General features: G+C 42.1%; 3 protein-coding genes across 8 annotated transcripts; 2 read left to right on the forward strand and 1 right to left on the reverse strand.

Annotated features, from left to right (window-relative positions):
• The first annotated feature begins 1,231 nt into the window (after positions 1-1,231).
• Positions 1,232-4,313, forward strand: avpr2l (arginine vasopressin receptor 2, like). The gene is made up of 2 exons (XM_086202479.1): positions 1,232-2,173; positions 3,374-4,313. The coding sequence occupies exons 1-2, from the start codon at positions 1,321-1,323 to the stop codon at positions 3,451-3,453; spliced, it is 933 nt and encodes a 310-aa protein (XP_086058605.1). The 5' UTR covers positions 1,232-1,320; the 3' UTR covers positions 3,454-4,313.
• Positions 4,314-6,051: 1,738 nt separating this feature from the next.
• On the reverse strand, positions 6,052-10,594 carry LOC147262943 (THAP domain-containing protein 5-like). 3 transcript variants are annotated; one of them, XR_015112506.1, is made up of 4 exons: positions 10,149-10,594; positions 8,975-9,953; positions 7,437-7,623; positions 6,052-7,321 (listed from the first exon to the last, which is right to left on the reverse strand). XR_015112506.1 is itself a non-coding variant. In XM_086202262.1 (4 exons), the coding sequence occupies exons 2-4, from the start codon at positions 9,585-9,587 to the stop codon at positions 6,587-6,589; spliced, it is 1,251 nt and encodes a 416-aa protein (XP_086058388.1). In that variant the 5' UTR covers positions 9,588-9,953; positions 10,149-10,585; the 3' UTR covers positions 6,096-6,586. The 3 variants fall into 3 exon arrangements, 1 of the variants encoding a protein (XP_086058388.1); XR_015112507.1 differs by having other exon boundaries at positions 6,056-7,321; positions 9,621-9,953; XM_086202262.1 differs by having other exon boundaries at positions 6,096-7,321; positions 9,259-9,953; positions 10,149-10,585.
• On the forward strand, positions 9,766-12,486 carry LOC147262944 (dnaJ homolog subfamily B member 9-like). 4 transcript variants are annotated; one of them, XM_086202264.1, is made up of 3 exons: positions 9,766-9,911; positions 10,212-10,446; positions 11,122-12,486. In XM_086202264.1, the coding sequence occupies exons 2-3, from the start codon at positions 10,230-10,232 to the stop codon at positions 11,574-11,576; spliced, it is 672 nt and encodes a 223-aa protein (XP_086058390.1). In that variant the 5' UTR covers positions 9,766-9,911; positions 10,212-10,229; the 3' UTR covers positions 11,577-12,486. The 4 variants fall into 4 exon arrangements, with proteins under 4 accessions (XP_086058390.1, XP_086058392.1, XP_086058391.1 ...); XM_086202266.1 differs by having other exon boundaries at positions 9,770-9,911; positions 10,159-10,446; XM_086202265.1 differs by having other exon boundaries at positions 9,771-9,911; positions 10,176-10,446.
• The last annotated feature ends 1,829 nt before the right edge of the window (positions 12,487-14,315 follow it).

The following is a 14,315-nucleotide window of genomic DNA, read 5'->3' on the forward strand; positions in this document are numbered from 1 at the left end:
TGAATTGAAATTTTCATGGTCTCATTTATAGGCATCCTGACCGATGCCTATCATGACAGTTTAAATCCAGGAACCCTCCTATAATATACTAGGCTTTAATGAATCAGAAATGAGGGGGAAGCATGATAGAACACTACTATCATCTTCCTCTGTCTCACATCCTAAAGGCACCCTTTACTGTGGAAAATGTACACCGTGTCATAACCAAGAAAGTCATTATCATGTGTGGCATGGCACCTTCTGTAACACTCCATTGCTTCAACTCAGTGTTTTGCTTTCTTCTAGCTGATCCTGATCCTACGAATCACCCGCTTGAGTCCACTTCAGGCTTATTACCACCTGTCTCTTTGATTCGTATGTAAAATCTAAAAGAGGCGTTTGTGAACGTGAAAAGCTGTCAGTTGATGGGTTGACAGTTGAAGTGCTCGGTAACATTGTACACCTTACTTCGGAGCGCTTAAGGTTTTATGTCTCCCTCCACGATGTAAATGTCAGAGCTTTTACAGAGACTCTCAGAGGAATTAATATCAAACCCGCTGATAACATCAGCTAAGTGATTCTTCGTAGTGTTTTTGTGTCCATCCTTGTGCTGGACTTTGATACTTTCAAAATGTAACATTGAATAAAAACATTAAGGGCGGCATGGCTCGGAGGTAGAGTGGCCGTCTAGCAACTGAAGGGTCGCTGGTTCCATCCTCAACTTGAAGTATCCTTGAGCAAGACACTGCACCCCTAATTGCTCCTGATGGCTCTGCAACGGACTGGCGACCCGTCCAGAGTGAACCCTACCTCTCAGCCGACGTCAGCGCCCCCACCCCCTCCCCATCCCCCCACCCTCAAATGGGTAAGTGTATAAAAAAAAAAATGGATAGATGGATAAAAACATTTTATTGGTCGTTTGTGTGACATTCTGGCTCTTAATGGAAGATTTGAAACGCAAAACAAGTTTAAATCAAAGATATACATACGCAATATACATTTAAACATTTATTTTTGACATGTTACCTTTTTCTTGAATCTAACATTCATAATAATATGATAATAATAACAACAGTAAATCAATCATGGGAAGCTCGTGAGGCTACAAAATGAAATATAACCACTTACTTGTCACATTAGCTCAACTCTCCTCTTCTCTATGCGCGTGTATCTAGTTTAAACCAGTCAGTAACCTTGACCCTCCCTCTCTCGATCAGTCTTTGGATTGGCTTCTCACAGTCGCCATGTCCACAAGACATTGCAAGGTGTTGCGCCAAAAGAGGAAAATATGAAAACCATCAGTGATGTTGGGAATCAAATTATAAGTGAAACCGAAGTTACATGCAGTTAACACAAGGACTATGTCTTCAAATGGACGCCAGCAGCAACATCTCTGAAAAGGCGACAGCCGAAGATGGGGAGACGTACGAACGCTTCGTCCTCTTCAGAGCTGGAGTTCTGGGTTTGGTTTTCGTGCTCGCAACTTGCGGTAATCTCTTCTTCCTGGGTACCCTTTGGAAGAAGCGCCGAAGAAACACAAGGACACAGCTGTTCCTCTTGCACATGTGTTTTGCGGACTTGGTTGTCGCCTTTTTCCAAGTCCTGCCTCAGTTTTCCATTGAAATTACGCACAGGTTCAGAGGCACCGACATGGCGTGTAGATCCATCAAATACCTGCAGGTGGTTGGGATGTTTGCCTCCTCCTATATGATAGTGGCTATGACTGTTGACAGGTATCATGCGGTTTGTAAGCCGATGGTTTCCTTCCTGAAAGGCTCATATCGCAGGTATCTCTCCATCGGCGCAGCGTGGCTGGTCTCGCTCGCTTTCGGCTCTCCTCAGCTCTTCATCTTCTCTCTCCGGGAGGTGGCGTTGAATCAATATGACTGCTGGGCGACATTTACTGAGCCCTGGGGAAGCCGCGTATACATCACCTGGATCACTCTGTCAGTGTTTGTCCTGCCGGGTGTTATTTTGCTCTACTGTCAGATACGAATATGTACAACAATCTTCTTCAACATGAAGAGAAAGGCGCTGCAGGCGGGACGTGCAAGTACCAAGGGGGTGTCCAACGTGATGCTGAAAACCGTGAAAATGACTTTTGTTATTATAATGGCATACACTTTCTGTTGGAGCCCGTTCTTTGTGGTGCAGCTATGGTCTGCGTGGAGCCCAAGCAGCGCTCCCTCGCAAGGTTGGTTTACGCGGGGGGGGGGGGGGGGGGGGGGGGGGGCACGCACGTTCATGAAGTATTTACAATACTTAAGGCGAATAATGTGGTGCGGATGGAAGCTGAGAACTGACGTGCTTGAAACGACCTTTTTAATGCCAGTTATCATTGCATCACAGTTAATTATTGAATTTCCTCTTGATGTGCTCCTTTTCTCATGGTAATAGTTTCATTCACCACGATCTCAACAAACAAAATCACAGTATTCTTGAGGTAATTAATTTATATTGATTAGATGAAATAATTAGGGCCCGAGCCAAAAGGCCTGTTGTTTTTGCTTCGTTATTTTTAAACTTATTTTCTCAAGAGAAATTGTTTTTCAAAATAATTTGAAGAATGAATCCATTATCGCAAGAAAACAACCACAATTATGTAAGCTGCTTTTGTGAATACTTTTCATGCAATTATCTCTTTATAACAAGTTTTTCATCCGAGAAAAATATGTTATCTTGAGATAATAAGATCATTAATTCTTATCTCATGTGGATCGAATTATCTCTAGATGGACAAAACACCACTTCATCTTGAGATAACAAGATAAACTGACCTGTTCTCAAGAGATTATGGCATCCATCCATCCATTTTCTGGGTCGGGGGGGGGGGTCGCGGGGGGGTGGGGTGGGGCGGGGGGCTGGCGCCTATCCCAGCAGCCTTCGGGCGACAGGCAGGGTTCACCCTGGACAGGTCACCAGTCCTTCGCAGGGCCAACACATAGAGACAGACAACCATTCACACTCACAGTCACACCTACGGTCAATTTAGAGTATCAATCAGCCTCGTCCCCTCTTGATGTCTTTGGACTGTGGGGGGAAGCTGGAGTACCAGAGAGAACCCACGCAGGAACAGGGAGAACATGCAGACTCACACAGGAACAGGGAGAACATGCAGACTCCACACAGAAAGATCCTGTGCCCGAGCCGGGGCTCGACTTCGACCCAGAATCTTCTTGCTGTGAGGCGACAGTGCTGTCCACTGCACCACCGTGCCACCCCTAGAGATTATGGCATCAAACCAAATTCTATGCACTGCTGTTGAAAAAGTTTAAAACAAAGCACAATAATAAAAAAAACAAAAAACAAGCATGGTCATTCTCAGTTTTAATGCATCAAATTTGAATCACCGCCATTCCAGTCACTTTATCGCATCTCTTTATCTCTTTTTCAGGTCCAGTGTTTGTCATCATCATGTTATTGGCCAGTCTGAACAGTTGTACCAACCCCTGGATTTATCTCTACTATAGCTGACAACATGGCAGAGCTGCTTATGTGACTTTAGAGGGGAAGTGCAGACGCACACCAGATAAGAGGTGCTGGCAACCTGGGCCAAAACTCGCAAAACATGTAGAAAGGTTCCGCACTCTTCGAGTTCCATACGAGGTTATTTACTGAAGAGATAGAGAACTCATGTGATCTGAGGAAGGCCGGTTCAGCCGAAACATTATCGCCTCTCTTCAATAAATAACCTTGTATGGAACCCGGAGAGAGTTGAGTTGAGAGAGAAGCCGAATGAGGAACACGTTACATGTGTGTAAATAATGTCTGACATGTTTTAAATGTGTAACACCCAGTTGAAAGTGCTATGTGATGTTGTTTTAGAATATTATTTGCTTCCATATAAAGTAACCTGGAGTTACCATCCCTGCTGGAGGATGAAATCCGTTCCAACATTAACCCTTGATAAAACCCCACCCAATTGTGCACATGTTGTACAGTGAAACATGACGCTAGTACACCATTTTTCATGCTTTGTTGTAGCCGTGAGGTGAACGCATTTGCATCACTTCTGTTTGCTTTGTTTTCACATTTAAAAAGTACTGGAAAAGGCTGTTTTTATTTCATTGGTGTAATAAATCGCTTTTAAATTGGGAATGGCATTTGTAACTTTATACCGCACTCTCCAAACCTCCAAAACTTAAATATAAAGTTCTTTTGTCTGTTGGATGCGGTCCTTGAGGTCTCAACACATTAGCCCATGGTTCATTGTGGCGAGGTTTTGTTTATCCTCAAAGACACGCAGAAAGAGGATTGTGACAGTTTCATTTCATGGCTAATTTTTTGATGCTAGTCTGTTCATCCTTGCTGCTGCAGGAGAGCCCAGTGTCATTTATCACCACGGAAATGTTTCATCTCGTAACCTTTCTGTGTCACACTCCACCCCGGAGGTAAATCAAAATTGCACTTCACAAATCCTTCCATACCTTCCGTCAATCGATTTGTGGTTAACTCAAACACAACACGTGTCTACCCTTCCTCATCATGAACAGCCACCTTAGCCTAAGTAATCCTGTGACGAACCAGAGGCGCAAACATGGTTTCTGTTTTGTCGCAAGGACTGCCTTGCTAATTTGGACAAGGTGGTTTAAAGGAAGTTGAAAACGTACAATACAAAGGGTTTCTAATTTCATCCCAGGTGTGGGTTGAATATAACGCTCGAACATTATCGCCTTGGTACACAAATTCTGTGACCTGGCCTGACAGCCTGTGATGCATTTCATTCTGAAAAGCTGCTTCAAATGGGATTACGTATCTCTCGCTGTCAAAATGCAGGATGACTAATTCAGGGCTCAGAGGGGGAGAAGTGGGGTGAGAATGCAGCAGCAGGTTCATGTTTGTTCACATTCAAGTGTATTCAATCATATAGTGAATGTAACTATCTCTGAAGAGGATGATTTACAATAAAACACTAAACAAGATAACAGACCCAACAAATTTTAAGTACGTAAAGATGACGTTCCTGACGGTCCAGAACATCCGAAAGAAACTGTGTCACAAGCGGGCAGCGCGAAACCAATAAATGAAATGCTGATATTTCAACTGAGAGCACAATGATGAGGTGCAAAACTGCATCCATGCAACTGCAAGACTTAAAAATCCGATGTTCTACGACCAAACCACATCACGGAGGCTTGATGTCAGAGTCATCACCAATTCCCTCACACTTCCTCCGTTCTCAGCATGATGACATTCGTAGTCATGTTTAGCCACGTAGCCACACATAACTGCCATTTTTAAGTCACAAACATTATCAGATTCACAAGTAGGCTCCTGAAGTATATTATTCTGTTGGACAAAAGATAAAAAATAATTTAATATTTCTGGAATTTCATTAAAATCCATTTCAATAATCCCAAAGACTTTTTGACAAAGGAGTTGTATGTTCGACCAATCGTATTTCCAGGCTTGAGGAGTCATTCCTCTTAGTTATCTATGCAGTTGTTCAAAAGACGCATTTCATCAGTATGAGAGTATCTGGCCATGTTGTGATGCATCCTCTCCCATCATGAAGCTGATTGGTGCCAAAGAAATAAGCATGGTATGAAAATATCCGATTTGATATCAGATACTTATAGAACTGATTTTGACCAGGAGCTGGTATTTTTTTATTTACAGAACACACACACACACACACACACACACACACACACACACACACACACACACACATATCCCTTCCACATAATTTATCATGAGCAAACAATAAAAAAAAACTTGAGTAAAACTTGGTCGCTATGAATATACGCCATCAAATGAATACTGATATGTTTTGACCAGTAACTGCTGATACAGATGACATGCAAATTCTTTAATGCGCATCCCTACCACCAAATGACTGGAACTGACTTCTAAAGCAGTTTACTGTTGAAAAATGAACCCTAACGATGCAGCAATTTACCCAGTATTCATGCCAGCTTGCAACATGCTAATTGGTGCCTTCCTGGATCTGGATTGCGACGCGCTAAATGTGGGTGATTTGTTACCTTTACTGACCTACATCATCACCAGTGCAGCGATTCATTCTGGCGAAGGGGTGGATACACTAGTCAGCCTTACACTGTAAATGAAGACGCAGGGATTAAGATATCCATGCAAAATGTTGCATGTCAAAGTTCCAAAGTGGACTGAAATTAAGACAGAAAAACAGATATCTCCTGCTCACTGCCGACATTCATGATTTAATATGACATCATAAACAGGGGACAAAGACACTGAAATAAAGGCAATGGTCCAACAAGAAATGTTCATACAGGCTGATGAAAACCATTAATTGACGACATACCGAGGAAGATCTGCTCATGTAAAAAACAAATATGCATGAGAAAAACACAAACTTGACAAGCACATTCACACTTAAGATTTGAGATGGAAACAGTGACACTGTTTCTTCAAAGCAGTGTGGACATTAAGAGCATAATTGGAAACATGAAGGCAGTTGGGCTTCAATAGAGTTGAATCAAACAAGACCATTTTTGCTGCCACCTTTTACGTACAGTGTGTACTGGAACATGTGCAACTTATGCAAAAGTGACTTGAGTGTAACTATCGACAGAAACATTCACAATGTAATTTCAAAGTTCACAGCTGTTAGTTCATTGCAAAATTAGAGCACTACGGATGATATATATTCTTCTAACACCTTCTGCTTCTCTTTAAAAACCGCACTATCTCTTTTCAGCAGGGCTATCTCAGTCTCCAAAGCCCGAATTTTAGCCACTGTGCTCTCCTCCCTGTGATCCAGCTCCAAGATCTTCCCATGCAAACTCAAGATTTTACTCCAAAGTTGATCTTTGTCTGTGTCCATTCTGCAGTATGAGTGCTCATAAACTGATGTGTGCTCCACCTCGTCTGGACATCTTTCCCCCAAACAGCCATCTACAGGTTTTTCATTGACAACATCTACAGTAACAAAGCTGAAAGTCTGGTCCATTGCTGGCTGCAGGGTAGCAACGTCAATGTCTGCCTCACCAGCAGATGAAGTGTCTTTCGAATCACAGCAGAGCACCCTAACAAAGGGGTTGGCCCGCTCTTCACCGTCACTGCATGAGGAGAGAGCGAGGAAGGTTGCTGGCGATCCACCATCACCTGGTGTCTGTCCGTCAGGAAGATCTGAAGGACAGATGATGCTGGCGTCTGACACCAGAGGCAGCTCAAACCCACCTACACGAGTAGGATCTGGTATTTGTGTGTGTTCCGCAACACCTGATTGGACCTTTTTGCATATTCTGCTCAATATGAGTGGCCTCTTGCAAAGAGGGGCCTCAGATCCCAATGGTTCAATGTCACATATCCTGGATTTGGGTTTGGAGATTCGTTTAACAGGCAATTTGTCTGCGTCCTGAAAAAAAGTCAAAATAATAAGATTGGGTTAATACAAAATCATTCAACAAGAAAAATCTCAAGTTTTAATTTGACCTAAAGTTTGAGTTTTTGCTGTGTAACAAGATGCATACGTCTTCAGCAGGAGGAAAAATGGTAGGGATGGCTGTGTTCTTTAGATAGCGGATGCCCCATCTGATATCAAAGCAATCTTCAGTGAAGTGCTCGCTACACAGATACTGGTGTCGGCTCGGAGTCCACTCGTCCCGCCTCATGTTGTCCACCCATTTCTGAAGCCTCTGTTTGTCTTGCAAGGGAAATCTCAGGGAAGCAGAAAAATAAAGTCTGTGTCACTTAGGTTAGGCATCAATATGTACATTCGCCCTAAAGTGAAAATCCTAACAGTAAACAGCTAGTTTTAGTTTTGTATTTTTGCACATTTATTTATTTATTTATTTTTTAAAAAAAAGAACCAGACAAAGAAAAAAATTAATAGAAATTGATTATGTACAGTTGAGTACAGGCTTATCTAAAAAAAAAAAAATCTCCAGAGATTAAAAAAAAGAAAGTAGAAATAATGCAAAATATCAATTAAAAGCAAACTATAAAAGCAAAACAAAGCAGCAAACCTAACAGAAAAAAAAACAAAGCAAACAAAATAGGCAGCAGGAAATAAGGAAAAACATAAAATCGCAAAAAATAAATAAAAACAACAACAAATACAGCAAATCTAAAACCAGAAATAACCAGGGCCGCCTTAACCAAACTATAGGCCTCAGGGCTGAGAGGTTTTTTTAAGCCCTGTCCCATCATTGCTGTCTGACTTGTCTCCCCCTCTCTGATGCTCATGGTGTGCCTCCCCCTCCTCCTCCTCCGCTCCGTGGCTGTTACCTCCACCTGCAAGGGCCCCGCCTCCGCTTCATCTGCTGCCACCGGGGGGTTAGATCGTGAGCGTCCCGCTGTGGGCCCACTATCATCCGGTGATTTAAAGAATCCTGAGAGCTTTGGGATGCTCTTCAGCAACTCTTTTCCCTAATTTTGCTTTCCTAGAGCTAATTTTCTTTGGTGGACACTGCTCTCAAATTTCTTTTTTCTCATCATTTTGCAACTAAACCAAGCAAAGGATGACAGCTTGGCACATAGGGGGCAGGGTTGGGCTTAGCAAAAGGTTAATTCAGATCAATCAGCAGCCTCCAATGTGGTATAAAGTGACTGACAGGATGTTGTGTATGTGGCTTATTAACACAAATATATTATTAATAAAGACACTGGAGAGATAAACTAAGTTAAAGGGCTCTTTACTTGTAGAATCCAGAATGTAACAGAACTATATACAGCTCAATGGGCGCTAAATAGCGCATGTAACGTGTTACTACAACATAAAGTAGTCCCAATTTATAATGTAGGCAATACAGCACACAGGAAAACTGACAAGTTACAAAACAATGTGACTTTTTCAGCTCATCATGTCCCCAAAATGAGAGGCCCCTAAATTCGGTGACCCCCCCCCCCCCCCCCCCGGCTTCAGCCCAGGTAAGCCCGTGTATTAAGGCGGCCTTGGAAATAACACAACAGAAATAAAAAAAAAACGCAGCAACAACAGAAAGTGGGAAAAAAAACCACAACAGCAAAAGAACATAATAAACTGTAAATTAAAATAACTGAGAAACACCTTGCAAGTTGTAGTAGTAGTTTTCTCTTCAGAGCCACTGTAGATATACATAACTCCCTCCCTATCAGTCTCGACTAAAGCTCCTCTTCTCATCCCCAAAGTACATTTGTATTAACATGCATAATGAACATCGCTATTCACTGTGTAATCGTTAGTTAGTTACCTCCCATAGTTGAAACAACAAATACTTAAATCAAATTAAAATGAAAATGTATCAAAAAAGGAAGCAATACAAGATAAAGAAATATTTTGACAGATGGCGAGTCCTGAGAAGTGAGACATACGGATAGAAGCTAATTCTCTTGTTGTCTTGCCTCGACGCTGCCCCCCCGCGGTTCCTGCAGACTTTCACAGCGCAGTACCGCGGCATATCTGCAGCAAAACTGCATGGAAAAGCTTTGGAAAGAAATGCTTGTAGCTTAAGTATTTCATAAAAACAAAAGCCACATTTCCGACTGTCACATCCGGGTTGTAGCGTTTGTAGCGGAAGTGTCGTCACCTCGGTGGCTGAAGATAAACACCGTCTATAGACACAAACTAATACAAAACAAAGTCGAAGCGAGAGCGTGCATTTGTAATTTGAGAATGAATCAAAAAAATGTTCAATATCCATTCAGAGTTGTACACAATAAACAACGACACATACGGGGGTGAAGCAAGCAGCTTAGTCGGTACGACAACAAAGCGAAGACGGAAATACGCAGATGACAGTCTTGCTTCTCCTTCCAATAAAAACCACCACGTGCGCTCTGTTTCCACCAATCAAAGCGACGTGAGTCACCGAGCCGAGAAACTGACCAATAGGGTTGCGAGTCGTGGTGCTACAGCTCAGGAATGTAACTCGTCAACAACCGTTAGCTTGGGTTTCGCATCAGCTGGAGCTGTCGGTGGCTGATAGGAGTGTCCCCAGCCTGTTTGTCACCCAGTCGGTCTCCAGGTAATCCCCTTCCATTCCATTATTTTCGCGGTTGTAGGTTAGCTGTGGTTGAGAAGAAAAACAGAGTTGTATTAACACGTAGCTTTCTCACTTTCTCAGCCAAAAGGGTGAGTTGACATTTTCTTGTAGCGTCTCTATGTCGAAACTAGGGGGTTATGAAACACTAACATTTGCCTTTTTATTTTATTGTAGCTCTTTTTATTTACATACTGAACAATTTGTAATTGTTTTTTTTACTCATTTAAAGTCCTGCTTCTCTGTCAGACGTCATTAACGGTGCAGTCTCCTCTCAACCGCTAGCTGCCTTGATCCAGCAGTATGGCTACGGCTCAGCTTGTGTTGCTGCTAGCAGTACACATCCTCCTGATCTCGGAGTTCATCCTGGCCAAGAGGGACTACTACGACATACTGGGGGTCCCCAGAGATGCCTCGGAGCGCCAGATCAAAAAGGCTTTCCACAAGCTGGCATTGAAGTACCACCCGGACCGAAACAAGGGCCCAGACGCCGAGGCTAAGTTCAGAGAAATAGCTGAGGGTACGTGTATGTTAAGAAAAAAGTACCCATTACACTTCTATTCTCATCTGTATGGAGCCTGTTTTACACTCCTTCATATGTGTAAACTGAACGTTTTTGCACAGTGTGGGTTATTGGATGTGCCTATTTAAACATGAATTACACCTAACATACTCTTCAACTGTGAATAAAATTGTAGAAGTGTCTTATATTTGTTGGGCAGTGACATGTGATGCATGATGACAGTCAAGCATTGAACAGAGTAACTGGTACACTCTTTCCTTAGTGTATTCGTTTTAATAGATACAGAGCTCCTATTGTCCTGGCAATGTAGAATATCATGGAATAAGGAAAAAGAAATTTCCAGGACTGAAAAGGTTTGACGAAGTCACGCAAATGTCCTCGTGGTATAGTTAGGACTGGCTTAGAAAAATGTCCTGACTTTTCTAATGAGTCACTTCAACACATGTTAAAGTATCAAACCACATAGCATGTAATGAGTAGTAATATCTTTTGGTAGATTTTGACATGGATTTTTCAGTTAATGTTGAGTCATGAGAAGGTTCCTAACAGTTTTGGAAAAGTCCTGAAATCTTTCAAATGTGTTTGAACCCTGTAATGACCATTAATCTGTTATCTACACCTAAGACACAATTTAATGACTGACTGACCTAATGTATAATTTTTGTCCGCCAGCATATGAGACACTATCTGACGATAAGAGGAGGCGGGAGTACGACCAGTTTGGTCACGGCCCGTCACCAGGTGAGGGCCACAGACAAGGAGGTGGCAGCGCAAACTTCAACCAGCAGTTCCAGTCCTTCAACTTTGACGACCTTTTCAAGGACTATGACCCATTTGGTCACCAGCAGGGACACCAACACCATTTCCACTCCCACCATCAAACCCACCAAAAGAGGCACTTTGACAGCCACTTCCAGGCCCACCGGGACGCCATGAATCGACAGAGGAGGGCGTTTGGAGGAGGAGGACTGTTTGATGACATGTTTGAGGACTTGGAGAAAATGTTCTCCTTTAATTCCCACACCTCCAGGACTGACAGTAGATTTCACGGCTCAGCAAAGCAGCACTGCAGGACGGTGACGCAGCGTCGGGGCAACATGGTGACCACCTTCACTGACTGCTCTTGAAACACACGGGACAACCTCTGGACACTGCTGGGTTGAGGTTCTAGGTGTGTTTTTTTTTAAACAAAATGCTAATTTATCACTCGGTGGAATAAGGTGGTTTTGTGTGGTGTAGTATTTGATTGTATGTAATTTCCTCCCGGAACAAATATCAGCCTGATAAAACTGCTGCTTCCAAGCAATAACACACCAGCTTTGTTGCTCACAACATGTCTGTCAGATAAGTTCTAACTCCACATAATTTAGCTTTCCAGCTTCAGCGTATCTAATTTTGTTTGAAAAGTCATCATTTTATAATGGTACAATCACATAGTCTCAGGTATGACAATACTAAAGCTAATGTATCGCAGTCAGGCAATAATATTCATTTACATGATCTTTATCCTTTTACTACATGCTATAAGCAGTATATTCTGACGTTTTCTCGTTTTTTTTTTTTTTTTTCCAATACCCTGACCTCAAATTTGGATTTATATTGCTTGCATCAGTTTTTGCTGTGAAAAAAAATGTCCTGAGCAAGTCTGCCATTATCAACTGTTACCTCATTTTCTTCCTGCAGACACGCATCTACCCGCAGTGTGGGAACTTATTGTCAGGGCCGTGACAAATGCTGGTAGCAACAGGCAACGCATGTGTGTGGTGTTTTGTAATCGGTTGTTTTGATGGTTACAGAAGTCTGACAGTGAGTCAGTGAAGCTTAAAGGTCCAGAACTGATCATAATGTGCAATATTTAGCACCTTTGCTCCTCATGTTGCCTATCTTTCATAGACAGTGCTGTAAAGATGTCATTGTCTAATGTCTGCACTTTGTGTGTGTGTGTGTGTGTGTGAGAGTTGAGAGTGCTCTGAATGATGACTGGGTGGTTTGTTTGAAGAATGAATAAAACATTACAAGAGCAAACGTGTTAGTTGTGTTTTGGGAGAGTGAAACAATTGCATTTTACCCTTATTGAATATTGTTCCATCAATTCCAAGGTAGAATAGGATAATTATTTACCATCGTAACAATAACATTTTTAAACTTTAATATTACAGAATTTTAACTATGATACAAACAGGGTTAATTAGCATTTTTACTACTAAATTACCATGACTTTACAGACCAGAGTGGTCGACTCCAAAGCCCTTTAGGGCGTCAAGGGCTGTCAGCAACAACAGAACAGTTTAGCATATTGATAAATGCTACTCAGTCTGGAACCTTCTTACTGTGTCAACAGTGCTAATCACTGCACCACTGTGCCGCCCCCATTTCTATATTCTCTTGCAATTTTTAGGAATTCTCACTTTGAATTTTAACATTATATATATATCTATATAGATATCTATCTCTCTCTCTCTATATATATATATACATATATATATATGGGGGTCTTCACGTCGTGTTTGCATGTTCTCCCTGTTCCTGTGTGGGTTCTCTCTGGTACTCCAGCTTCCTCCCACAGTCCAAAGACATCAAGAGGGGACGAGGCTGATTGATACTCTAAATTGACCGTAGGTGTGACTGTGAATGGTTGTTGGTCTATATATGTTGGCCCTGTGATGGACTGGTGACCCGTACAGATTGAAACACGCTACCCACCTGAAAGCTGCTGGGATAGGCTCCAGCCGTCCCCATGACCCTTAACAGGATAAGGGGAAAAAAATGGATGGATGGTAGTACATTACACGGTTAAGGAAATTTAAAAATTGTAGTATCATAGAATAACATGTAGAGGGCAGCAGGCAGTCACTAACTGGAACAATAAAGTGCAATTTAACTCTTTGTTAATCTTCAGTTTTTCACATTTTGTTCAGGTAGAGAGGTCGCTATGGTTGATACATTATAGCCAAGTTCATTTTAGAAAGCTGTTTTTCAAATTAAAACCCCAGTAAAGAGCATTGTGTCATAAAACAGGAAGTAAGGAGCCAGAATTTAATCTGGAGTGAAAAAGGATGACATATTTAGAAAACATCAGTCAAAAATAAGCAAGCTTAGCTTTGTATAGCACATTTCAGTCGCAGTGGAAGCACAGTGTACTTTAAAGAGCCAAAAGGATGATGTGGATACAAAATAAAACATTTGCCACAATTAAACACAAATTAACAAACAGATAAATAACAGGCCTAGATGTCAAATAAAACCCTACAAAATAAAATGGAGGTCCAGCTGAAATCTCTTATGCGATTGTGGCACAGCAGAAAGTGAAGTTGTTGGTAGAATAATGAAAAGAGTACATGAAGAAGTTAACCAGAGGCTTTTACATATTTCAGTCTTGCAGAATGAATTTTGTAAATAACAGTCAATATAAAGACAACTAGTTAGTAGGGCCCGACCCATTACTCCGATATAATCGGCCTATTATTGCCATTGGAGCATAACGGTAATTGGCCAATAGTTTGGCCGATTGACGCCAATTTTAACACAGAATTTTCAGAAATAAAATGTCGTTAATATGTTTTTTTTCTTCGAAATTATGTCCTTGTGTGTCCCAGAGCTAGAGGTGCTGGTCGCAGAGGTGGAGGAGAAACAGCAGATTCTATTTGGCAGCCTGTCCAGTGGTGTCAGTATACACAAAAAAACGTAGAGTGGGATAAGAAGTGAGAGGGTGAACGAGGTGGGTTCCGAGCAACGCACCCCCGCGAAGATTAAAAAAAAGTGGTCAGACCTCAAAGTGGAGGTCAAGCGGCGTACAGCTGCCCTCCAGTGGAGTGCCGGCCAGACAGGTGGGGGTCAGGGAGAGGGGCACCTGACCGATTTTGAGC

The sequence above is a fragment of the Aulostomus chinensis genome, chromosome 4, assembly GCF_037954235.1.
Source record: "Aulostomus chinensis isolate RoL2024-O1b breed Wild chromosome 4, RoL_Achi_v1.0, whole genome shotgun sequence".
Taxonomy (NCBI): domain Eukaryota; kingdom Metazoa; phylum Chordata; class Actinopteri; order Syngnathiformes; family Aulostomidae; genus Aulostomus; species Aulostomus chinensis.